At 40.7% G+C, this 26778-nt stretch overlaps 1 protein-coding gene across 2 annotated transcripts in view; it reads right to left on the bottom strand.

Annotated features, from left to right (window-relative positions):
• ptprn2 (protein tyrosine phosphatase receptor type N2) overlaps window positions 1-26778 on the bottom strand; it is a 151741-nt gene that overhangs the window by 38899 nt on the left and 86064 nt on the right. For both annotated transcript variants that reach the window (XM_085286999.1, XM_085286998.1), the window contains exon 11: window positions 20983-21047. In XM_085286999.1, the coding sequence (XP_085143125.1) occupies window positions 20983-21047 (65 nt within the window). The remainder of the gene's footprint in view (window positions 1-20982; window positions 21048-26778) is intronic.

Genomic DNA, 26778 nt, shown 5'->3' with positions numbered 1-26778 from the left:
TTCATACCAAATATTGAGTTACAGAATTGCTAAAACTTGTTTTTGTGTTTATGTACTGCATTTGTACATGTCTCAGTTTAAATCACTGCACATATTTCCCATTTTCCTAGCAAAATATAAATGAATAAAGGGTGGGCCAAGACTACACAGTAATGTGTATTGTATTCTTAAAAATCTGTGCTAAAGCTGCATATCATAGTTAGCATTCTAATTATTTAATGGCACTGAAGTAATAATACAGCTTGGTTCTTGTATGATGTTAGCTTCAAAGCTAGTTAGCCTTAGAGCTACATGCTAATGATTACAGCTTACATTAAAGCACATACCACTATCAAATACTTTTGTTTAACTTTTGACCTTGTTTTTAGGTTTTTAAAAAAGGCTCCTCTCTAAGCTCTAAAGTTACAATATTTTTGTTTGTACACCAGTTTATTTGAATAGCTAGTTACTGCTAAGCTATGACTAGCTAAATCTGTCTGAATGGTCTCTTAAACTGAAGTGCAGCTTTACATTTAAGCTCTGATCTTCTTTTAAAAAGCTGGCTTGTTAATTCCAGACAAGACAAAGCTGTCAAGTGTCTGAGAAAGTTGAGCTGATTTATTTTAACTTTCTATTTTTTTTTTTTTATTTGGTCAAGGTGCAGCTTTAATTCCCAACTGGTTGTAGCTGACAATAATGATCCTTTCTCCCTGCAGCTGTGATGACAATAGCAATATGTCTGACAAGGATGATTGTGTTTGCTAAAATGCCAGCCAGAATTAATTAAACAAGGTCACCAAATGGTGCTCGTTGCTAAAACTTACAAAAGTCTGCTCGGTATCAGTAAAGATGTTTGCACTGTGGCCCGAGACAAAGTAAATTATGCTCAGATTTGCATTAATCACAACGACAAGAATTATTTTCAAGATGTAATGAGCTTCTGACAGGGGATATTATAATACAGTAGGTGAAAAGTCATTAGACACCAAATAAAATGGCCATGCCCAGAGTGTGATCTGAGTTTGCTAAAACAGAAGCCAATCAGGAAAAGTAATTGAAGGTAATACTTCATTCTCTTGTGGCAAAAGATAAAAGAAGAGCCACCACTAAAAATCATCCGCAGTCAAAAAACAGTGAGGAAAAAACACTGTGGTTTTAATTGTTTTGTTTGAATAGAATCCACACTACTTTTAGACTATTGTGTTCTCAGCAGGCTTTTTTTTTTTTATCTTGGAGGGAGATAAAACTGCAATTAATTTTGAAAGGGGCGAAAACAGTGAGACAATACATCAAGTCACACATGAGTGGTGGCAGGCAGGGATATGTGGGCTGCAGCGGAATAACAGAGGTAGTCAAAGGTAGCATTCATAATTGAAACCCCTGTCACAAGAGACTTAGTGGGCTGGGAACCTCTGATACTGAGACTGACAGTAAAGGGACAAAGGGAAGTGTTCAGAGGAGAGCACTGAGTGACTTCATAGGTTCAACAGGATGGGTTTCCTCCACACCTGAGTCCACCTACTATCTTAAAGCCCCTGAAACATTTTACTGCTCTATAGCTGCTGCACCATTGCACAGTGGTGCTCAGTTTCATAGTCCAAAGAGTTAAAATTCACCCACAATCTAAAAATAAGTTGAATTGTACTTTTCAGTAGATCACCCTTGAGCCAAAACCTGCACAACTAAACTTACTTTTCAGCTGAAATGTGTTTTCTCCCGGTAAGGTAGCATTATCGTGACTTTTGCAGTATGATGCAGTTTAAAAAGAAAGCTTACATTTGAAACACGAGGGAAATGCTGGATTTTCACAAAGTTCACTGGGGGTCAAGTCCTGTGTGGGATAGTTACTTTAAGAATGTTGTTTGGGCCAGAGGTCTTGAACATTTATCTGTTTTCAGGCTCGAGGAGACCTTGACAAAAAAAGAAAAAGAAAAAACAGATGAACAGGTTTTTAAATGATCTATCCTTGGAGTAAGCAATTCTTTGGATTCTTTAGAGGTGCCTGGTGCCTTTATCCTCTTAATTTCGCTGCAGGTGGTTAGCACGGATTTATACCGGTTAGTGCCGAGTAGTATAGATTTAAAATCCCAAAAAGAAGGAACGTTGTGGAGAAAAACGAAGAATTTAACAGTGTGTGAAAATTACTGATATGCCTGTTCCAAAACCAGCCTATTTCTTTTACTCTTTTTAAAGTTATTAGGGTGCTCAATACTTTTAAAAAATTTCTTATCAAAGAGAGCTACTTTCACTTTGATTCATTTGCACAAACACCCTTAGGACTCAAAGTGGCTTTCGAAGCTTTAAAGTTACTGTTTCCTAATAGTGCCCAAGGTACAAAGTAACAATATGCTCAGCTCCAAATCTTTGAAGGCGTACAGGGTGCCTGGTTTTAAAGAAACAAAGAAGGGAGAGAAAGTACCACTACTCTCTGATGAATGTATCTCACTATATTTGTTAAAGGCCAAGCTTAATAGTTTCCTAAAAGACCTAAACATGCTAATAGATATTTTAGATTTTAGATAGATGTGTTTTGCAGCTTTTTTAAGGTCAAATATTACTCATAATTTGGTGTGACACAAGAAGATGACAGGGATAGGGTGAGATGGAGGCAGTCAATCAGAGATCAACATAAGCTACAACTGTTTTTGCAGTCAACAACAAAGTGTTAGCAAGAACCATCGGAAATATGATGGCATAATTTGACATAATAACCATTTTTAGTTCATTTTCCCTAGTTTCTGTATAAATCTAACTTTACTTGAGGCTGACATGCACAAAGTGGTACCATAAACTATCAGAAACTACATTTATATATACATTTATACTGAAGAGTATTTGACTGTGTAAATGACCGCACTATACCCATAGTTAAACAAATGTTCACACTGTGGCCATCAGTGCACTTCAAACGAATCAAATCTGGCATGGTCTCAAACGCTACTGGGCCGCTCTTGAATATGGCGTCCCGAGCAAATGCCAGCACACTCAATGAAACCCTGGGCCTGTTTGTTTAATGGCATCCACGCCTGATAGAGCACAGACAGAGCAAACAAAGCAAGAAATAAACCAGGACAAGCATCCCAAAGTGAATAACCAGCCTTGACACTATTGGTCAGTTGAAGTGCAAGGCGTACTGGCAGGTGGTGAGAACGAGATCGGCCACCCACCCGGCCTGTGCACGTTGTGGCAATCGGCGCTTTTTTATGGTCACATTTCTGCCGTTTTGCCTGTCTGAAAGCAACAAAATAAATATTGTTTATAGTAAGCAGCCTCCCTAAAACAATTAGATTTTAAATTGGCCCTTTGAGAATGCCTCTCAAGACTTTAGTAGACAATTATTCCTCTAGTTTAAATCAAATGAAAACAACGCACATTTCTGATCACGTTTGATTACGTTTATTGGACAACCAAAGCCTCGTGTCGCCGCCTGAGCTGGTGCTGGTGGACCCGCAGCATATTGAGGCCGCCTGCCTGAGCATACGCCCCGATGATCAGCTACAACTTGTATAAGTGAAGATATAGATGTAGAACCACAGGAGGCAGCGCGTGATGGGCTAAGGGTCATATCCCTGTAAATGCACAGAGCCACAGCCTCATAAATTCTCATCAGTGTCTTCATTAAACATTTTCCCCTGTTATCACCATGACAACAGCGGGCCAGCGTGTGCCCGCAGGGAGAGGCGTGTGTGTCTGTGTAACCCCGGGGGTGACTTTGGGGGGTAACTTGGCACAGACACCAACAGCCCATACCTCTCCTCTGGACTCGCTCTTAGTATAGGGACCGGGGGGGGGGGGATTGTGGAGTGGCAGACAGCCAGGAAGGCTAGAGCTGTTCCACAGCGATCACACTTGACAGGCACTGGCTGTGTCTGGACTGGAGGCAAGCGCTCTGATTTCTCTCTTTAATTACTGCTAATCGGAGGAGCCACAGCCCATGCTAATGAAGCCACACCAATCAGCTGGGGGAAGAGTCATGGGCCTGGCGCTGCAAAACAATCCTCTGCACGGAGAGAGCTGACACTGCCTGCCCAGCACCGCAGCGTCCCTGTGTGTCTCGCTGTCTGTCTGTCTCGCAGCTCCGGCAGCTTTATACGAGGTGTCTGCCCTCGAGCCAAACCAAGCAGCACCGCTCGGCAAAAGAAACCTCTGTGAATCCCTAATGAGAGCACTGCCACAGCTGTAGTACGGTATCAGCCGCCTGTTTTCAGCTCACGTCTCCCACAGCTTCACACCAAAACCTCTGACAACAATGCGAAGTATGGCTGATAAGAAATTCTGAAGGCAAAATTAATTATGATTTATGCCAAGATTTTGATGGTTCTGTAACGTAATAATACAATTGACGGCTCATTATTATAAATGCATATAATCAATCTAGCCAATTTTCACCCACAAACATAATTACACTCTATGGCTTTTTTAGCGAGCCAGTGAGGACGTCTTTTTTCTCTTTCTTCAAAAGGAATAAAGTAATGAATAGTGACAGACATGTGATTGCGGACCTGACTTGCAGAGATACTTCTGTCTTTTGTTATTTCCAGCATTAAAATGTAATTCCTTCTATTTGTCCTTCATATTGTTTAAGCTGTGAAAAATTACTTTGTCCTATATTGTTTTTTTTTTAAATTTGCTGTCCAAATGTCAGATAAAATACACAGAAATATACAGATATTAGATTAAACTCTAAGTATCTGTTATGAAAATCAAACTAGTATATCGTAATTATTATTAACTGCACATTACTGTTTGACATACTATATATTTTTCAGTTGTGAGCATGTAACTATTTTCATGTGTTACATGAATTATTTTGATATTTGGTATCAAACATACAGCCCGTAGACTAGAACAAGTCCCAAAGGATAGCTCGGAAAAAACAACAATAAAAGAAAATGTACTGCTCTTTCTGGTGTGATGCTGCCAGCACAAAACAGGAATGAAAATGTATAGAAAGTTTAAAGTAGATCTACTACTACTTAAAGTAGTTTCGCTCGAGAGCAGTAAGATAACATTGTTACCTCTATTATTACCTCAGTTTACAGGCTCAGTCTTTGTGCCTTAGCACAGTTAGGTCTTTAGGTTTTTGGACACTGATTTCATGTTTGTACACCATCACAGTGGCTTTTTTTAATCAAACAATCAATTATCTTGTTTTGTAAATAGATGGCTGATTGCACAGGGGCATACTTATAATATATTTTTAGTTATTAACACAAAAACTAGAAAGAAGAATATATATTGTATAGTTGTGGTCAGAAGTTTACATACGCTCATCGAGGGCAGGGATGTCATGGTAATTTAAGGATTTCTTTGAGCTGTTTTTTTTTTTTTTTTGCAAGGTGGAATGATTGCACAGCACACATTTTAATGGCTTTAGCAAAACAAGAATTGGGTGCAGAAGTTTATTTTGGATTTTCTCTTACAGCTGCACTAAAACCTGGTTAAGTTAAATGTCAACCAGTTGCCTTTGGACATCTGCAAGCTTCTGTAATAACTCTGGCTAGATATTTGATCACTCTACTTGGCATAATTGGTTCATTTAAACTGGTTTGTTTCCTGTCACAGAAATGGGATTTTGAGCACACTGCACAAATTTCCGATAGGATCTGAGGTCAGGGTTTGGGAATGACCATTTCAGAAGCTTAAGGGAGCGCTTCTAAACAACTGCAGATTTCACGATCAGTTCAAAGACTTGAACACAGATATTCTGATGTTATTCTGATATGCCACTACTTTGCCAAGGTCTGGAAGAAGACCACAAGTGTTATGCTAAGAGGAAATTGATTAGGATTTTCAGGAACTACCAAGGGTCAAGCTCGCCGTGAACTGGAAACTGTCGGAACACTGGCAAAGTCCACAGTGAAGCAAGTTTTCAGCATGGCCGTGAACTGAGAGGGTGCCGACCAAAAAAGAAGCCCCTGCTCCAAAATCAGCACCTTCAAGCTTGACTGAAATTTTCACCTGCCCACATGGACAAGCCAAATGCCTTCCAAAGAAAATATTTTTGGACAGATGAGACAAAGATTGAGATATTTGGCCACAACAAGATAAGAGGTATGTTTTGGAGTAAAGGTAAGGTTCTCAAACCTAAGAACACTGTACCTGGTGTCGAGCACGGTGGTAGTAGCATCATGCTCTGGAAATGTTTTGGTGCCAGTAGTACTGGTACACTGCAAAGAAGATGAAATAATGAAGGAGGACTAACTGCAAATTCTTTAACTTCAACTCAAATCAACAGTTAGATGGTTGAACCTTGGCCACGATTGGGTATTCAAACAGGAGAATAATCCCAAACACATATCAATATTGTTTTTGTAAAGCAGGCTAACATTAAGCTTCAGCAATGACCTTCCCAAAGTCCCAACCCCAACCCTTTTTGTGGACAATGCTTAAAAGCCAGTGCGTGCCAGGAAACCAACCAGTTAAATCAATTCGACCAATTCTGTCAACAACAGTGGTCAAATATTCAACCAGAAATGTTCCAGAAACTTGTTGATGACTACCAAAAGCAGGTACAACTTGCTAAGGGGCATTTAACCGAATATTAGTGGGGGCAAGTCATAGCATAGATTACACAGACACGGAAGGAGACGGAGGTTTTAACAGAAAGCGACCCCTTTATTGAGCCAGTAACTGAAGGCTGACCTAAACACACATGACGTAAATGAAACCATGAAACCAAGAAACACAGAATATTCAAACACTATAAAGTCCAGAAATCTCGAAACACTGGGTCAGTGATCCAGAACAACGACTGGGTGCATGTATGCATTTGAGCCTGTGTCGATTAGAGAAAATCCAAAATAAATTAAAACTTGTTCACGCAATTCTTGCTTTTGCCCAAATTACCTTGATATTCGTGCCCATGATGAATGTTTGTAAACTTCTTACAGCAACTGTTGGCCACTGTGGTCTGGTCGAGTTTAGTTCGACTATAAATGGCCCAGTTTAATTCTTCCGTTGTTGCCCATATGACAAAGGCTTTACAGATGAAATACTTGCTGCAGGTATCTACCACAACCTGCTGTGTATTTTCCTCCAGCACCTGACAGGACGAGCCTGCACGTAAATGTAAACAGGCATCTTGGCAGCCATATACAGACGAACATGGCTGCCAACAAGCCAACTGTGATATGTAAAGCAAAAATCCCATCACAGCAGGACTCTTCTTGAGTTCACAGACGACTCTCAGCATCTGATCTTTGCCGCTGCCTTTTACCTACACGTGTCTGCTGTGCAATGATTGCATCACATATTTGGATGAAAGATAACATATATTACTCCAAACACATTAAAGAAAGGCCTTCAGTTTGTGGCTAAAGGGCCTAATTAGACTCAGATATTGAATGCTATCAGATTAATATTTATTCATGAAAATTAAATAGCTGGCAGAGATCAGGCAAGAAAAAAAATGCATGCAGGTACAGTCTTAATTTAAATTATGTAAATTGTTATTGGCCCAAGAAAACCACGCCTCAGAATTATTTAGAATTTTCATTAAAAACAACAAAAACAATAAAAACAATGTAAGGATTAAGGAGAATATTTATCATCTCAACTTAAAACCTATACACCTCTCTAAACATTGCTTTAAACAAGGCTTTGTATTATTATGATTATTGTACATTACTTTAAATTCAGAATTTCAGACATGTCCAAACATAGAATATTCATAATTTAAACATTTATCATTATGTCTGAACACTGCAAGGTCAATGCAGCATACTCTTTTTGAGCAGTGAGCAGAACTGGTAGATGTTGTGAAGCCACTCTGCACCAGACTGGTCTAGTTTCATTTCATGGTTTATCACCACAGATGGAAGATATTCATACATCCTCCCAAGTCAAGGTCATCATATAAAAGACCATAACAGCTCATCAAGCAATTTAGTTGACCTTGCCATGCAGAAAGCAACTAGCAGTTACAGCAGGATTCACAATTACACTCAATTAAAGTCAATAAAAGATGATATGACAGTTGATTGCATTTAATTTACTGAGAGCAATGCGGTTTTCGTGTTTTGCGCCCACTGAGCAATAATTATTCGACCGCACAGCTATCATAAATTGTGGTGTTTGCTAAAAACATGCCACATTAATGTTTTAAGATGAAACTATATTCATGAAACTATATGCACATATTTATATCTTTAAGATATTATATTTTAATGTTACTTACAGTCCTGTAACTGGAACTTTTATCTTCCTTTTTGGACAACTAGAGACTGTAAGACCAAAAAAACTCCAATACTGTGAAACAAATACTGCAGCCCTAATTTTGCTGTAATGTTAAAGAGATTACCACGGGCCACTGGTTAGCCTGCAGCAAGGGCCTTTCCTGCTGCTGTCAGTGCTAAGGTGCCAGATGCGTTAGGCAAGTAACCACATGATAAATGGCAGAAGGTGAGAGCTCTGTGGCCGGGACCTGGAGCACCCTCTCCCTGCATCCTGCTGCCAGTCCCTTGGCATGCGGCTTGTCAGGCCAAATGGCAGCCACATCCTCCTTTCAATGTTGACATTTAAAACCTCTGCCATGCTATCCAGCTGTGGACACCGCAGGCCTAACCCCCCATGTCTCCTCAGCCTCTCCCAGGCACCCAGCCCTCAGCCCAACAGTTGCCGCTCCCAGACAGCAGTCAACTAATTTCCATAAACGGTCAAAGCGTTGGTTCAAATAACTGTGGAATTTTTAAAAAATTAAAGGGAAGAATGTTCTCATAGTGAAAGATGCAGATTATTTTCCTTGTGCTTTAAAACGTGCAGAATATTATTTTGGTTCTCAGGTATGCTGCAGGAGTCCTTTTTAATGTCACCTGTGTGTTGTTTGTGAAACATTGTTAAGCTTCTAATTATGCTGTGTAGTACAACTAACTTGGTTTGAGCTTCATAACATAGAGAACGAAACATATAAAACATCTTCAAGATGGAAATATAGTGAAGATGGTATGGCAGAAGTACCAGCTGAAATTTGGAGGAAAACACATCGGGGATGCAGAGGTCAAGGACAGAAGAGAAGAAAAAAGGTGACGGTGAGACAGCGGAGGCTCGAAGCGAGGAGGAGGTTTAAACCGTGTCTGCCGTCTATCGTGATGGGAAATGTGCGATCGTTGGCAAGTAAAATCGACGAGCTCTCAGCACTGGTACGGAGTCAGAGGGAATACCGAGAGTGTAGCCTGATGTGTTTCACCGAATCATGGCTGCACCAGGTCATTCCCGATGAGAATGCTTCCATGGAAGGCTTCCACACTGTTCGGGCGGACAGGGACAGCATCGCTAGCGGTAAGCGTAAAGGAGGTGGGCTTGCTGTTTTAGTTAACAACCGGTGGTGTAACCCTGCCAACATAACAATCAAAGAAAGGATTTGTTGCCCGGACACTGAACTGTGTGCTGTTGGACTCAGGCCGTATTATTTACCCAGGGAATTCTCTCACGTCATCTTGGTGGCTGTTTATGTTCCCCCCTCTGCTAACCCCACAGCTGCATGTGACACTATCCACTCTGCCATAGCTCGGCTACAGACTCAGCACCCGAGTGCCTTTATTGTGATCTCGGGTGACTTCAACCATGTATCACTGGACAATACACTACCAACATTCAAACAATATGTGGACTGTCCCACCAGGGGAGAGAAAACTTTAGACTTACTGTATGCTAACGTCAAGGATGCATACAGCTCCTCCTCCCTCCCCCCACTTGGTAGGTCAGATCATAACCTGATTCACCTCACCCCCCGCTATGTGCCAATTGTGAGGAGGGAACCTGTGACCACCAGGACTGTCAGGAGGTGGTCAGAGGAGGCCTTAGCAGAACTACAGGGCTGTTTCGAGGTGACCGACTGGGAAACACTCTGTGAGCCTCACGCCGAGGACATCAATGGGCTTACTGAGTGTATCACAGACTACATAACTTTCTGCACCGACTCCATTGTTCCAGCTCAGACTGTTCATTGTTACCCAAATAACAAGCCGTGGGTGACTAAGGACATCAAAGCCCTCCTCAACAACAAGAAGAGGGCTTTCAGAGGGGGCAACAAAGAGGAGGTGAGGAAGGTCCAGGTGTTACTAAAGGACAAGATCAGAGAGGCTAAGGACAATTACAGGAGGAAGCTGGAGTGGAAACTCCAGCAGAACAGCATGAGAGAGGTGTGGAGGGGCATGAAGACCATCACTGGATTCAGGCCAACCAACAGCAGGGGAGCTGAGGGAGGTGAGAATAGAGCCGACGAGTTGAATCTGTTTTTCAATAGATTCGACACCACAGTGTCTGCTCCCACCCCCACAACCTCACCTGCAGTCAGCCTGGAATCCAGAGCCACACCACTGTGCCAGCCTCTCTCTTCACATGTTGCCTCCTGTGAGATTCCTGACACCCCTCCCCCACCCATCACCTTCACTCAATACCAGGTTGAGATGCAAATGAGGAGACTTCACTCAGGCAAGTCTGCTGGACCAGACGGAGTGAGTCCCCTTGTCCTCAAGGCCTGTGCCCCCCAGCTGTGTGGAGTCTTTCATAAACTGTTTATGCTGAGTCTGAGTCTGCAGAGGGTCCCGGTGATGTGGAAGACATCATGCCTCGTCCCTGTACCAAAGACGCCTCGTCCCAGTGGCCCCCAGGATTACAGGCCCGTGGCACTGACCTCCCACATCATGAAGACCCTGGAAAGGCTCATCCTGGACCAGCTGCGACCCATAGTAAGACCACATCTGGATCCCCTTCAGTTCGCTTATCAGCCTCGTCTCGGAACAGAGGACGCCATCATCTACCTGCTCAATCGTGTCTACACCCATCTGGACCAGCCGGCGAGCACTGTGAGGGTCATGTTTTTTGACTTTTCCAGTGCTTTCAACACCATCAGGCCGACCCTCCTGGGTGATAAGTTAGCAGCGATGCAGGTGGATGCTTCTCTGGTGTCCTGGATTGTTGATTACCTGACAGGAAGACCACAATATGTACGTCTCCCACAGTGTGTGTCTGACAAGGTGATTAGCAACACAGGGGCACCACAGGGGACTGTCCTCTCCCCCTTCCTCTTCACCCTCTACACCACAGACTTCAGCCACTGCACAGAGACCTGCCATCTTCAGAAGTTTTCTGATGACTCTGCGGTGGTTGGATGCATCAGCAGGGATGATGAGACAGAGTACCGGGCTGTGGTCGACTCCTTTGTCACGTGGTGTGAGCAGAATCATCTGCAGCTCAACGTGGCAAAGACCAAGGAACTGATCGTGGACTTCAGGAAGACCAGGAAACACTTGACCCCTGTTTCAATCCAGGGGGTCAGTGTTGACATTGTGGAGGACTATAAATACCTTGGAGTACACATTGACAATAAACTGGACTGGGCTAAAAACACCACAGCACTTTACAGGAAGGGCCAGAGTCGTCTCTATTTTTTGAGGCGACTGAGGTCCTTCAACATCTGCCAGAAAATGCTGAGGATTTTCTATGAGTCTGTGGTGGCCAGTGCGATCCTCTATGCTGTTGCATGCTGGGGGAGCAGGCTGAGGGTCGCAGATGCCAACAGACTTAATAAACTGATCCGTAAGGCCAGCAATGTTGTGGGGATGGAGCTGGACTCCCTCAAGGTGGTGTCGGAGAGGCGGATGCTGTCCAAGATAAAGACAATGTTGGATAACACCTCCCACCCACTCCATGACATGTTGGTCAGTCACAGGAGCTCGTTCAGTGAGAGACTGAGATTACCGAAAAGCACCACTGAACGACACAGGAAATCATTCCTGCCTGTGGCCATCTCCCTGTACAACGCATCCACTTAACACACTGTTTGCTGCTACAACTACACATGTTTCTTTTCCAAATATTTATTTATAAGTGACTTATGTATGTATGTATGTATGTATGTATGTATGTATATATATGTATATATTGTACTATTCTTAGTTAGCGTATTGTCTGTCTTGTCTTAATGTTGGTTTAAAATGGAGCACTGTAACAAAAAATAATTTCCCCCAGGGATCAATAAAGTATTCTGATTCTGATTTAAAACAACCCCATCTGACATATTAAAAAGTCTTCCAGTCACATTTTTAAAACCAAAGTTGGCTGCAAGAGGAATAAAAGTACTCACAGAAGCAGCCTTTAGAAATTAATTCACAAGCACCAGGCCTCTCCTTTAGTAAGATCTAGGAGGGTAGTTGAGCGTAATCACCACCATATTGGGAATAAACTGTAGTGAAGCGGCAGGGCGTACAGTGATTATTGCTTCTTAAAATCTGCATCTGCGTGGATACCAATGTAAGAGTTGTAGGGGCATCTATCAGCTGAGGTCTCGATATAATTTTCAACTTTTTAGGTGGAAACAGTCAAAAGATACCAACAACAGTTTTAGTCTTTTGGTGGAGATTATTAATTCTGGTTCTTATTTAAAGGAGAAGAAACACAACTCTGTGGTGGTTATATTTTATTATTAATAACGTGCCCTATTCCTCCTGTGCTTCTAGTCTGTAGGAAACTGTCCAGGAGTAGGTACTGTCCATGCTCCTAAAGGTACGCTTTAGGAGCATGTATACCTTTGAGGTAACCGAATGCACTCCAGTGATCAGATTCAGATAGATTTGCATTAGGGCATAATAAAAGAAATCAGGTTGTAAAATAAGTAAAAATGAACTCAGATGAAGAATAAAACATACCATAATAAATTTTGATTAAATATATTTAGGAAAAAATAAGTCAAAAATACAGTACCAGTGTGTGAAAAACTAAGTATAGTGGAACCCCCGACTTATGAAATTAATTCGTTCGCGAGGGTCTTTCGTAAGTCGAAAATTTTCATAAGTCGAAGCACCTATTGCACGTTTTGAATGAGGCAAGGCTGAATGATAGGCTATAGGCCAATTGCTAACTAGAACAACAATACATCGTTCAAGTGAAACAGCGAAGCGCAAGTACGGAAGCCAAGGGGTTGTCACATGATTCAGAAGGCATTGTGGGCATTGTAGGCTCAGCCAAACAGAGCCGGCAGATTTCATTACTTGGGCATTTTGCTGTAACACGGACAGAAATATTGCCGTTCAGCGCCTTCGTAACTTGAATTTTTCATGAAACGGGGTATTCGTAAGTCGGTGTTCCACTGTACACCCCATTATTTGATAGCTTTTACCTTCTGGATGACTATATTAGTCTCTTACATCATTTGGCCTCTTGCTTCTGTTCATTTGTTTATTCAAAGCATCCTTGTGGTCTCATCACATCATTTTTATTAGGTTGAGGTCTGGACTTCAACACACTGAAGTCATTGCAACAGCTTGATTCTTTATTTTTCAGTCGTTCTATTCTAGATTTGCTGCTGTTTGGACCAAGCATTAGCTGTTGGATAGATTTCCACACATTTGACTCAGAGGAGTTTATGTTGGACTCAATGACTCCAAGGTGTCAAGGTCCTGTAGCAGCAAACAAGTCAAAATCATAACCCCTCTACCACCGTGCTTTACAGTTTGTAAAGGTGTTTGTGGTGATATAAACACTAAACATGGGACTGTGCATTATGGCTGAACATCTTCATTTTGTTCTGATCTAGCAGCAAACTAACACAAATTTCAGATTTTATAGGGATGCTCACACTTGCTGATGATAAATTAATCAAGCGAATTTAATTAGCAGCACCAGTAATTCCTGTGAATGCAGTACTTTAAATTATTTTTCACACACTGCTTCTGCATTTGACTTGATTATTGTTAAATAAATAATGGCATGCCATAATATATAATGTGTCATTGTTCATCATCTAGGTAGTTTTTTACTTGTTTTATTACATGGTAAGGACACGACACATAAAACCTTAGAAATGAAAGAGGGCGTACTTTCTTTTTCTCTCAACTGCATGGGTTTTACGAGTATGATTATACGTTTTTTTATGTTCAGTGTATCCTCATATATGTAAACAGGTTTTTGTGTTTATTCAGGGCTGGCAAAAGTAGCAGACGTCACTGCACGGTGGTGAAAACGATGGCAGTATGATCTGTGAAAACGTAAGAAAATCAGTAAAATTTGTGAAATAAGGTGAATCACTCACACTCAAAGTACAAGTGCTGTAAAATTAATTAGTAGCACTCCATGAAAGAAACTGGAACTGAAACAGTGCCAGGGCTAATGGTTGTGAAGCAGCAGTGTTACTGAGTGAACAATTCCTAACAGTGTAAGGTTTTTTATGAGTGCATTTTTTTCCCTTTAATTTTATCTAAACCCTCATAATACCTCCAAGGCCACCCCGACCTTGTTATTTCTCTTCCAAGAAGAGATGAGTACACCAGAAAAAAAATCTCTTATTTAATACCTTACCTAAGGTGAAAGAATTGCCCTTCAACAAGCAGAGTAAAAATACCACTGTCAACTACACACAGTAACCGTGCCTCTCTTTAACAAAGGCAGCAGAACATAAAAGAAGTGAAAGGTAGGAGAGTAAATACTTTACATTCTGATACTCATTAAAAACAGACAAGTCTACCCTTACCCGAGGGAGAGCACACGTCATGATATAGAGAGAGGCAAATACCAAACTGCATGGCTTGGTATCAAAGGCATTTCTGCAGTCCAAAGGTCAGGTGATGGTAAAAGGTTGCCGGGAAACGGGGCTGCTGGACGGGCTTTCATCAGTGGGAGGCAGCTGGAGTCTCCAAAGAGGCAGTGCTACACGGGGCTGCAGGCTCAGTGGGGCTGCTCCGATATGACATTTCACATCCAGATCTGCCACAGTAATGGCATTTTAGCCACTTTTAAAACAGCCAGATTGGCCTTCCTGCACTGTTGAAATTTTTATAGGCAGCAATTTTTGATTGTTTGGGTTTATTACAGTCTCTAAAGAAGATAGGATAGGTTGTCAATGTAGAAAAAGGCAATTGAAGGCCAATGTGGAATTGATTGGCTGATGGAAAGACATACTTACAGGCCACACAATATGCACACTATACAAGACGTGCATAGGCACAGCATGTACTCCAAAGTGCAACTTAGCCACTCTCATTTCCCTGGAGGAGCTACAGTCATGCTTAAATAAGAATAAAAGATCCCAAAATTAACATAAAAATGTATTTTCCCCATCTTGTGATTTTTACAGCTCGAAAAACCAACGTGGGAAAATATGTTTTGAAGTAAAGCATATTCCCATGCCGTTACAAGATCAATTTGTAGAGCTCTTGTCACAGTTATTTATTTATTTCAGCCAGGGTATCTCTTCTCTCTGGTAGGAAATGGTCAGTGTAGTTTTCCTTTGACGTCTCAGCTGAAATTATTTGTCCCATTCCCTCTGAGAAATTGCAGTCACTGCTGGTTGCACATGGTATTTGCTGTTAAGTGGAATGTGCTACAATATTCAAGCTTTGTTAGATTAAAGGAAAGCAAAATGCACTGATTTTCCTTCATATCAAAAAACATGGGAATAAATATTCATGTGGAAAGAGAGTTCCGCCAAAACAAAATGCAAATTTACAGTGATTATCTCTGAGCTAAGAAGTTATTGGAGCCAGTTGAGTGCATTAAGATGTAGTGTTTGCTGCTCAAGTTTCAGCTGTCTTGTATCTGGATGTAACAGTGATGCATTAAATCAAACGTCATTTATAAGACATGAAGATTAACACAAGACTTAAGTTACCCTGTAAGTGTGTAGATGCTAACTGCTGACCTGAACATGCTAACATGCTCATGTTATCCAGGCTACTTCTGTACTTGCAATCAATTTTAAATAAAAAAAATGTCTTATGCATTACCATGTTACCTTTTGATAACCTAAAAAGTTTAAGTATTTACTCTGTATATTTTTCTGTATAACGCAGGGACCATCACCGAACTATTAACTAAGTGGTTAAGTATACATTGTCAGCACATGATGCTAATGCTAGCAAGCTAGCCAAGAGCTGGTAATTTTTTACGCACTAATGTTAAATTTCCTGTTCTGTTGTCTTGCTGCCTTTACTAAAGTTCAGATTATTAGGCTAGTATGAGTGTTCAGAGTATATGTAAGCTAATAAAATAATATTTATTTATAGACTTGTGACTAGATAGTGGTAGGTCTAGTCTTAGACCCAGATAAATTGTAGGAAAGACTTGGAAATCTGTCAAAAACCTTTTTTTTTTTTTTAACAAAAAAAAGACAAACAATATTGTTATTTTTAGGTAAATAAAAAACTTTTGTTTATACCCAAATTTGGGTATAACACTAGGCTTCTCTGATAAGCAAGAAATTAATCAAGCATAACATTCACTAAAACAAATTTTTCTGTTTACGTATGCAAGCAAATAACTGTCATTTAATCTTAATTAAAAATTATAATTTTATTATTATTATTATTGTAGCTTTTTTGTGAAATAGCAATTTGGAAAATAAATCATGCAAAATAACAATAATCATATTTTTGGAAGTAAAACTTTAATTATTTAAGATATTTAAAGCTTTTAAAGAGCTTGCATATACTAGTGGTTATGACAGAAACAAAAAATAATAATTTTTGTTAAATAAAATATTTTTGTTAGAACCACTACAGTTAATTTAGGTCAGCTGTGGCACAAACCTTACATTTTGGGGTTGGCAAGCCAGTGCAAAAGTTGCAAAAGTTAGTTTAGTGTCATAAAATGTATTGATAAGAACAAATGACCTTCAAGACTGACAAGGTTGTGAAAGGTTTTGCAGGTTTGTGGTGCGATTTTCTGGTGGTTACACAGAGAAAGCTGCAAACATGCCGCCATGTCTGAATTATGATAAAGATAAGCTAAGTAGCCAATAAAAAAATGCCACTGTAAGCTATTTTGCCATTGTTAAGCTGAATTTCAGCACAAATTATGTTGCGTGATCAGTTGCAGTTCTTTTATTTTCCATTTCCTCAACTCCAAATGGATTGTTGTCTTTTAACACTAAATGTTTGAACACTATAACAATAATTTAAAGTTCCAGTCTATTGCTTAACTTGTATGATTAACTTGTAAGACTGTTTATTAGGGTTGCACGACTAGGTCCATATCTGACTAATGGTACTATTCAACCACACATTCAAAGAGATGTCGAAAATTTAAAAGAAAAAGACTGAAACTGAAACAACAACACAAACATGAATAATTTAAAATATTCAGCCGTGGCACAATAATCTATTTGTTAAGGAAAATTATAAATTAATTTAATAATAAAACTATCAAACCCATTCAAACTGATCAAAGAAGTTACATCGATGCTGCTGACTGGCCAAACTTGAACTCGAAATTACACATTCAGCTGTTAATGGTGACTATCCAAAGTATCATATAGTATTTTTCCTTTTTCTTTTCTTTTTCTTTTTTTTTTTTTTACAGGAAGTCTGTCAGAAAATTCTCATGTAGCATTAATTATGGTTCAGGATATTGGAAGGAAAGCCTTCAAATCCATTGTGAGGGGTCATCATTACACATGACCTTTCTCTGAAATGAGTTTTGCCTCTGTGCCTTAGCACTTATTCATTTCATTAGAAATATATCGTGGTCTCTCAGACATCATACGATGATGGCATTCTCCCGCTGGGCGTCTAGACTGACACGAGAGGATATAACCTCTTAATATCTACTTATTAAATAAAAACAAAATGGAAAAACATGTAAAAACACAGGTGCAAATAAAGAGTCAGACATCTGAAGAGTATGCAGAAAAAAAGTGCAGAATTGAGCCCTAAACAGTGGTGAGAGGTTGTGTAAGGCCACTTCATTAATACACCCCTTTACTGTAAAAAACACATAAACAACACACACATCCTCGGCGCAGAGACTCTCTGTCTGCCATATGTGATTTACATTTAGTGGTTGAATAATCAGTTGACACGTAGCTCAGGGAATTCTCTGCTTAATGAGCACCTCTTCACATAAGCAGTTTGCCAGAGTTATTTGGAACATGAGACCGCTGTCAAAATGTCAATGAATCTCAATTTAACTACCAACTTAATCACATGGGGATCATCTAATGCAGGCAGGATGAATGTGGAGCTACGTCCTTGGTGCGTTTTCTTATAAACACTGGCACAAGTAGAACAGAAAACTGGGAAAACATGATTAGAACGTTTCACATGTCATTAGGCATTAATTGCGAATGATTGTTTTGAGAAATTTCTAATTAAGCAGGTATACTGGGGATATTTAACTTTATTTAAGAAAATGTTGATATGGAGCCCTGTGCTGCATTTTTTCTCAGCTCCTCTTTGGATGGGTGTTAATTATGTCAGCTGTCAGAACTGTTATTTCCTCGCAATTTTTAAAAAAATATTATTTTTTTCTTGATGAAAGCTTCTGCATACTCGTATCATATGATGCGAACTCTTTAATTGCGATTTACGTTTTTGATCAGATCCTAATTGACTGAGAAATACTTCTTACAGGGAACCCTTAAAAAATTAACTAATGCCTGACAAGCAGTAAGATTTAGTCATCGTTCGCTCAATTTTTCAAAAGACTGGAAGTTACTATTTTCAAGCCTTAGATTTGTATTTTGACCTTACATCTGGCAAGCAATCGCTTCTAAAAAACATTCTCAGCCTCCCTTTTATTCCCCTGCCTCTCCCTACTGGTACCAGTCATGCTGTGTCTACGGCTGTCAGCAAAAGCAACCCCTTTTCATGGTGTCTGGTCGCTGCCAGCTTTGGGTGTGACTCACCTCCTGCGCAGAGGAAGAAGATACGAGGAGGCGGGTGGTGATGGGGGGATGGATGGTCACACAGCTCTGTGTGCCTTCTAGGAACGATGATGTTAGCGGAGCCAGTACGTGGTACGATCTGTCGGGGTTTATTTTCTACACTTAGAGTAGTAAGAGTCTGAAAATAACGTGGATGTGTTCGCTCTGTATGGTTTCAGCGTGGCATGAATATAGACGGCGGAGTCGGTACGAGCTCGACCACATCAACCGTGAATTTTTTTCCACTTTGCTTCTTTTCTTCCTTTCAGTTTTTCACACATTTACAGGCTCATAAATTGCTGTGAGGAAACCTCTATTTGCCTGTTGGGTTTTCACGAGCGTGCATCTCCCACTCGGGAAACAGCTGTTAATAAGAAAGATACTCAGAAAAGAATACACTTGCATACACTGTGTAAGAAAACCAAGGTAATCATTTCCTGCCCCCCCCCCCGCGCCTTCCTTGGTAAGCCAACTTCTATGCGATCTATAATGCAGTAGATATTGCTCGGCCTATTGATTGATGTCTCCTTCCTCCACTTTGACATTTGCTTATCCTCGTCTGCATCTACTGCTATTGACGTTCGCGCTATCTGGACATCTTCCTAAGCTGTTTTGTCATTTGTCACCTCTTAAATAAAAACGGAGGCGGGTGGGAGTTGTCAGTGATAAGACTTAATGATACCAACCGCTGTGATGGGTTTATACAAGCTGAAGGAAAGAATATCGTGGAGACGAGTGGTACCGCTTAATTTTCAGCTCTATACCTCTTATGGTTTCACGGAGCAATTTTACCCAGCCTGTTTCTATTTCTGTCACTAATAAGCAGACTAAAGACGACCCTCTTTGCAACCTCTAGCACACATTCACTCATAACTGTGGTCAATTTAGTGCAAATTTACTGAAAGCGGGCTTTCGGTTTAACACCTTTTCAACTAATGTATTTGAAGGGCCCACTCCACAGGCTCTCCTGTCAAAAGCTACTATTTTCCCCAACTTACCCTCAACTCTCCACTTCCAGGATGCAAACTGGTGAGATCAACACATCCACATTAGAGCATCACTGATAAAAAAAACCCCCCAAAAACACCCTCTGAGTGAGTTTTCAGGATTTATACTTTGCCAAATCACGATTTGTATTAAATGCTGTGCTTCCTTTACCTGAATTTCAAACAGTCTTGCGCCGATTTTCTCCCCATGAGGTGGAAGACAGATCCTTCCTTTCCTCCCTCCCTCTTTCCATCCTTCCCTCCCTCACCCTGGCTCCTGCGGAGAGGCTATTATTGCGGCTAATTATTTACAAATAGGCCCAATATGACAAACACAGCCCTGTACCAGTGCTAGCCGAGTGCAGGAATCAGTCTAAGTGAGAATAAGAATAAAAAGGAGGCGAGGAGAGGCGAACAATGAATAGGACAAAAGTTACGGAGAAGAAAAAAAAAATAGCAAAAAAAATAATAAAAAATGAATCAGACATAATTGAGATGAACATGATGAAGACACAATGTGGAATGAGATGAGAGAAATTGTGGTCCTAAAAAAGATATAAGTGGGAGGCAGATGGGCGAAGAAAGGCAGTGACACCAAAAGAGAGACAGCGCAGAGAGAGACTAACGCAGGAAAATGATCTTGTCTATACAGTGTGTTGTTGCCATTGGCAACTGTCCTGCTATGCACAGACCACATCCAGTTAACTCCCAGCATGCCTTATGATCAGGGCAGCTCAGGGGTCTGAGGCTGTCGGTCTCATTTTCATAGAGAAACTCATTTACCAGGCAAACATGGAGGGCTATGACACATCAATAGGTGCTTGATTAGATCCTTACCTTTGATACATATGAATATTTATCACTGTTGAGTAAATACACATTTGCTCTCCTTTCATCTGGATCATCCAGAGAGTCCTCCTGCTCTCCTCTTAATTTCTTCCAATGAATATGTCACAGGAGCTTCAGTGCTCCCTACAAAGTGACAGCACTCAAGATAATCTGGTTATTGTTGCTCAGAGACGTGATCAACACTCACTTTAAGTTTCATAAAATGCACTGGGGCTTTTGTCTTGGTTTTTTTTTTCCATGGTGACAACAGCTCTTAGAGACCTAAAGGAAATGAGTAAGGGGGCAATAATCACTGGAGCGGGCTCAAAAAGATGTGTTTGGAATTCGTTGCTGCAAAAGATTAGTGTTTGGCTGCACGACTGAAGCTGCAGGTGTGATACGGATGCCAAGACAAGTTGAAATCAGAGTTATTCCTGTTTGATGAGCCCCAGCACAGAGAAGGCACACAATCACTTAAGCACACCCACTCTCTCACTCTCTTTTTAAACACACATAGCTGGATAGCAGATATTTTTAGTGAGTTTTACTTACATCACTAACTCCAGCCTCCACTATCTTCAGGCCCGTCTCCTTCTCCAGCTGCTGCTTCTGTTGGACTGCATGGGGAGACAAAAGCAGAGGAGGTGTTGAATATGAGCAGTGGATGACAAAGTAGCAGATTTTTCAGTTCCTGCAGCAGAACAAGTGGACAGTGAAAGTGAGAATGATGCAATGGATGTATCAGGCTGAGTCAGATGTCAAACTGGTCATAGAAAATGTACAGCCCACACATAGAGCCAGACAATCTTCATCGAGAGCGAAGGGAAAACAATCTCTGGGGTAAGACAGCAGTAGCCAGCAGTCTATTGTGGTACTTTGGCAGGAATGAATTATTAGTAGGCCTTTAACAGGTAACAACAGGTTAGGGTTAGGTAAAAGGTACATTTCCACACCTGAACTTTGGGATACTTTCCATGGTCTTTGGATTTCACATGTAGCACAGAGCACCATAAAGTGCATTGCAAACTATTGCATTGATGAAATACTTGATGTGGTTTAACATTGAATACAGCATGCAGGATGCACAACACCTAGTTTCTAGTGCTAAATGTACTGGAGTATTGGCTGTATTGTTATACAGTAAATTTACATTTATTTATATAGTGTCAAGTCACAACAAGTCGCCGCAAGACACCTTTTACAGCAAGGTAAAAACACCCTGAGGAAAAAAAAAAACAGCAATCAAGTGACCCTCTTACAATTGAGCACTTTGCGACAGTGGGAAGGAAAAACTCCCTTTTAACAGGAAGAAACCTCTGGCAGAACTAGGGTCAAGGAGGGACGGCCATCTGCTTGGGGGTGAAGGGAAAAGAAAAAGTAGACCATAAGAAGAAAGGACAAAACACAGAGTTAGGGCCTGGTCATTGCTCTAAATATAGCTTAAAGGTTTTACAGTTTTACTACTGATTCAATCACTGCTGCCATCTTGGATTGCTAACTTGGAGTTGGTGGGTCTGCTGTGTCTCACGGAGTAGGAAATCCGAGTTGAGGGAGCATGAGACTGGACTTGGACACAGTAATTGTATAAGCTAATACTAATAGTTCCAGCATGCTAACAGTGATGTGCAATGATATTTAAGATTAATACAAAATGTGAACAGACATCCTGTTTATAATGATAGCACTCACCATGCAATGCCTCATTTGATTACTTGGTCTGTAGAGCTGTTATCTGCTGTGAGTCTATGATTTTTGGGAGGATATGGCAGCATAATGTAGCTGAAAGGCTTATGCATATTGCATGCACTGCATAAAATGAAGCTGTGGCATGCATAATGTTCAATATCCTATTTTGGTGTGTATGTTAACCATAGATTGCATATAAAAGGCGGCACTTCTGGTTGTGCAAATATGCATTGTTTTTAATGGCCACCAGGGGGCGACTCTTTAGATCAGAAAATTTGTTTGCATAGAAATCTGTGAGAAACTTTTTACTTGACATGTGATCTGTATAAATATTTTGGTCTTAATTGCTGGTTTCAGGTTTGCTTGCATGTTTACAAGAAAAATGTTGCGTGTGCATGTTTGAGGGCTACACTGTGTGAGAGCGAATGTGTCGTCAGGGTCAAAATACTCAAGACAGGAAAACACAAACTGACAGGTGATGTCACTGAGGCAGTCTGTTATTTACAGTCAGTGATGCTAACATTTGCTAATTGACGCACCTGTCGCACCATTTTTACACCACTGGGAAAACTCAGTGATGATGATGTAACATGGTAGACTAATGTGCCTGTGTTAATTCAGCTCCATATTATTGTGTGAAGTTGCACTGGGTTGGGAGTGGTTTTGTGTGTGTGTGTCACATTTTTGGTGAGCCAATGGCTGGAATGGGGTTGGACTAATTAGAGGCAGGTGTACTTGATTGCACTGATACACTGGTCTACTTATAGCCCACACTACAAACACTGCTGTGTCGTTTTGTCTCTCTGTACAGGCCAGGGCCTATTATATGCCACAGCCTAAAGGCAGCAGAGTTGCAGAGGCTGGAGTGACCACTGGCTATATGCTTGCAGGGTGGTGGGTCTCCAAGGACAACTTCTAACCCTGTTAAAGGCAACACGTGGAGTGCAACTGGCCGTGTGGCACAGCGGGCTCTGGCCTTGGGACTGTGTGTTTTTATATGATTCATAAATGGGACACTGGACTGTTTTATCTTTTATCTCTTGATATTTTTCTGTCAATAAATTATCTTTTAGAATTTTATTGACTGTCATCTTTTTGCCCACGACTGAGACGGTTGGTCAGACCTAGAATCTTTCTTTGGGTGTGTTACAATGACGCCAGACGTTTTTATGTATGTTACGTTTTTATTAAGTTTTCAATGCATCCATAGTCACACTAGAGCTGAAGTCAACTCTGTAATTTTTGAGAAACCCCAAATATAAAAGTAAAAATATCAAGGCTATCAGTTTTATAATGGGGAAAAGTGATGAACAGCTAGCAAGGCTAAAACGATTGTACCGCTATCCTCAAACATATCATGCCAGACCTACTGAAGATTATCAGACAGCACATGAAGTGCTTGTGGATTCGCAGCACACAATAACTTGAGCTCCTGCCTTTGTTCTTCCAGTAATTAATACACCACCCGAGTTTGATCCTCAGATCTACTGATCTAATCAAATATGGCATGCTATTTCCAAAGCTTTGTTCGCCAAGGATATTCTCATGCAAATCAAACTAAAGTGAGGCAATCTTAAATATCCATCATCCAAGATCACACGTTCTGCCGACTTTTTCCGCCTCCCTGTGCTTAACACCCCTTCCTCACTTTGATAGAAACATTTATATTGGAAAACAAAATCAAAGGGGACCTTAATAGATTATGCCAAATTATAGAGTGAAAGGGAAAATAGAGCATAATATTAATTGAGTTGGTTAGCATGTGAATGTGATTGGTAATGGGAGGGGGAAAGGAAAAAGAGTGCAGTTAAAGGGAGAAAGAGAGCAGGTCCTTTAAATCCCATTTCCCCAGATGAAGGCTATGCAAATGACCCTGAAGAGCTGAACCCCACCTCACACTCCAAATTTGGCAAGGGCCTGTTTAATTAGTATTTTAATCTATCCCAGTGATTCCACTCAGTCCACAATGTATGCAGAATTCTATCTAATTAAGGATGCTACTTTTAGGATAATCATCCATCTCCCTGGCTCTTCCTCTGTCGCCTTTTCACTGTCTGGTTATTAAGGATCCTGCAAACATTGATCATCCTATCATCTCATCAACATGGCAGCGAAGGGGGCATCTTATATTTTAGTTGTCAGCCGGGGTTTTCTGAAAGATGGCTAAAAAGGAGCATAAAGAAGGCTGAGAGAGAGCCGGAAAGGTCAAATATACATTCAAAGTCTCTGAAGAAGAGTGCCACATAAAAGAAGACAAAAAGGAGGGGAAGAAAATCTCCTGCCATTAGTGAGAGGAGAAAAGTCTTCAGCTGGCATGTCTCCAAGATGGAACTCATTTTCATTTCATGCTGCCACCCCTGTATTTAGTCACAGACATATTGGCTCTCCATAGATAGCGACAGTACCTGCTCAGTCCCGGTGCTGTTTAGAAGGGGGGTAATGAGCAAGGTAATTGGGCCCAGCTGGGTGAGGGCGTATGTGGCGGAGGGAGGTGAAGCTGCTTAAAGGTCATGCAGCGTTTTGGTCCTAATGAGGACCCCTCTGAGGGTCACAACACATCATGAGTCAAACTACGAAAGATTATCCAGGAATCAACACGTGTCACAGAGTCTGCAGCTCAAGGTTTGACTGACAAGCTGACATTAAGCGTCTTCCAATGAAACCAAAGAAGCCTGAAGGTCAGTATACTTGTGAATCAAAGCTAAAACCTCTCCAATCAACCTGAGGGGAAGGACAGTCCAACAACAGCCACTTTAAATATAAATACAATGTACTTGCCAAGCTAATTAGCTGGCACCTGGATGGATTTGGGCTGCAGAGAGAATCCAGCCAAGAGGTAGCTTGTTCTCTCGCCGACTGCACCGATAACAGCCAACCGGATCTCTTTCTGGTCACCCCTTATATTAACCTCCCACTGGAGCTCACTCTCTTTTTCTTTTTCTCAAAGATACACACACACACGCTGATTTTGTAGACTTCAAATTAGCCACCAAATAGTCCTGACAGACTGTGGAAAAGAGATGTCAGGTCTCATTTCAGAGAGCCTCCTCCAGCCATTTTAATAGACATTGTCTGAGTCTATTTAGTCAGATCTCTAATACTGAGATCTGATCCCTGCTGTGCATTTGATCTTTTTGGTTTCCAAGTCATATTAGCCAAATCATCTCATGTTCTGCAGTTTTCATGTGTTTGAATGTGTTCCATTTTCAAGTGGCTTTGAGAGAAATTATGTACAAGGACAATAGTTTCAAGAGAAAATATTAAAAAGACTAGAAATACTGAAAAAAGACTGAAATACTGGCTGCAAACCTTGTTTTCTGCCTTTTTCTTCAAACTCTGGTCACCAAATGGAGTAGCGTAGGATTTTCAGTACTATTCATTAGTATTGCAATATACAACTCAACAAAAAATGAAAAATGAATTGCAAATTAGTGTACCAGTACTTCGTATGCACTCAGTTATCCTAAAAAAAATCCTATCAAAGGGAGCCCAAGTCTTGTCATGCAGTCACTTGATGGTGGGAATTATGAAAGCAAGACACATCAAGATCAAGGCCCTGACTGACAACAGAGATTAATGAGAAAGAAAATCAATCATCTTTTTGTGAACAAACCACAACCAACCACCAATGCAGAAAACCCACCAGCTAAAGAAAAGAGAAAGACAAGCAAACAAACTTTTGCCTTTTGCTGAAAATGGGGGGGTAATAGCCTTCACCATGAAGGCATCCTGTGCTGGGAGAAGCTAGCTAATGCTAACAAGACTGAGCAAGGGAAGGAAACCAACTTGCTGCAAAAAAATGCTGTATCTGAGTCAGAGGCGTCAAGGCTGTGTGAAAATCTCAAAGAAGACAAAGAAAGAAAGCAAAACTGTATTACACTATAGTATTATAGTAAGTCCAGATGCTGCAAATGACCCGTGTTACAACTTCTGTTGTATTTAATTTAAGATCTGCATAGTGTGGGTAAGGTGGGTATGTGGTTGGTGCAGCCAGTGCACAGCTTACAGCTGATTGGCTTCATCCTGAGGTCTATCCGGTCTTTAAGTGATGACGTGTTGAATCCTGCTCCCGACCCAAATTACTCTGCGCTTAATAAGGTTCTTGTGTTTTTAACATGTTTTAATGCTTTGTATCTTGTTCTATTTAATCTCAACAAGCCCCTAAAAACAGTCTGTGATCACTGTCGGTCTCTCTCCATTTTCATTGCCGCTATTCGTTTTAAAGCTCATTTTTAAAGCCTTAGGATGTAACTATCCGGTTGTTCAGTCTGACGTCACTAGTCGTGTCTGGACCTAAACTCCGCTGCAGGTCCATATATCAAACGATCACTATGGCATTACTGAGAGTTGAAAAACTGTCTAAAGTCTTTCATCTTTAATAAAATGATCAGCGTTCTGCTCTACCAGGTGTAACAATTGAGTTTAACATCCAGGCATCCATGAAAACGGAATTTATGACATTTAACGGAGTTAGAAGTTAGCAGGGAGTTAGCTCGCTAGCTTCTATCTAAATACAATATAGCATGTCCTGACTGCGGGGTTTTGGAAACAAATTAAAACGTACAGCTCTGTTATCACTTCCAGCATAAATGAAGACAGAAAACTAAACAGCAGTGACATTTGTAGGGTTACTGAAGTTGGGCTAGCTGGTATATAATGATG

This window comes from Mchenga conophoros, linkage group LG9 (assembly GCF_057382185.1).
Source record: "Mchenga conophoros isolate Kocher_MC1m ecotype Shallow Benthic linkage group LG9, M_conophoros_male_GT1.1, whole genome shotgun sequence".
NCBI classification, from domain to species: domain Eukaryota; kingdom Metazoa; phylum Chordata; class Actinopteri; order Cichliformes; family Cichlidae; genus Mchenga; species Mchenga conophoros.
This window is presented reverse-complemented; position numbering and strand designations above follow the sequence as displayed.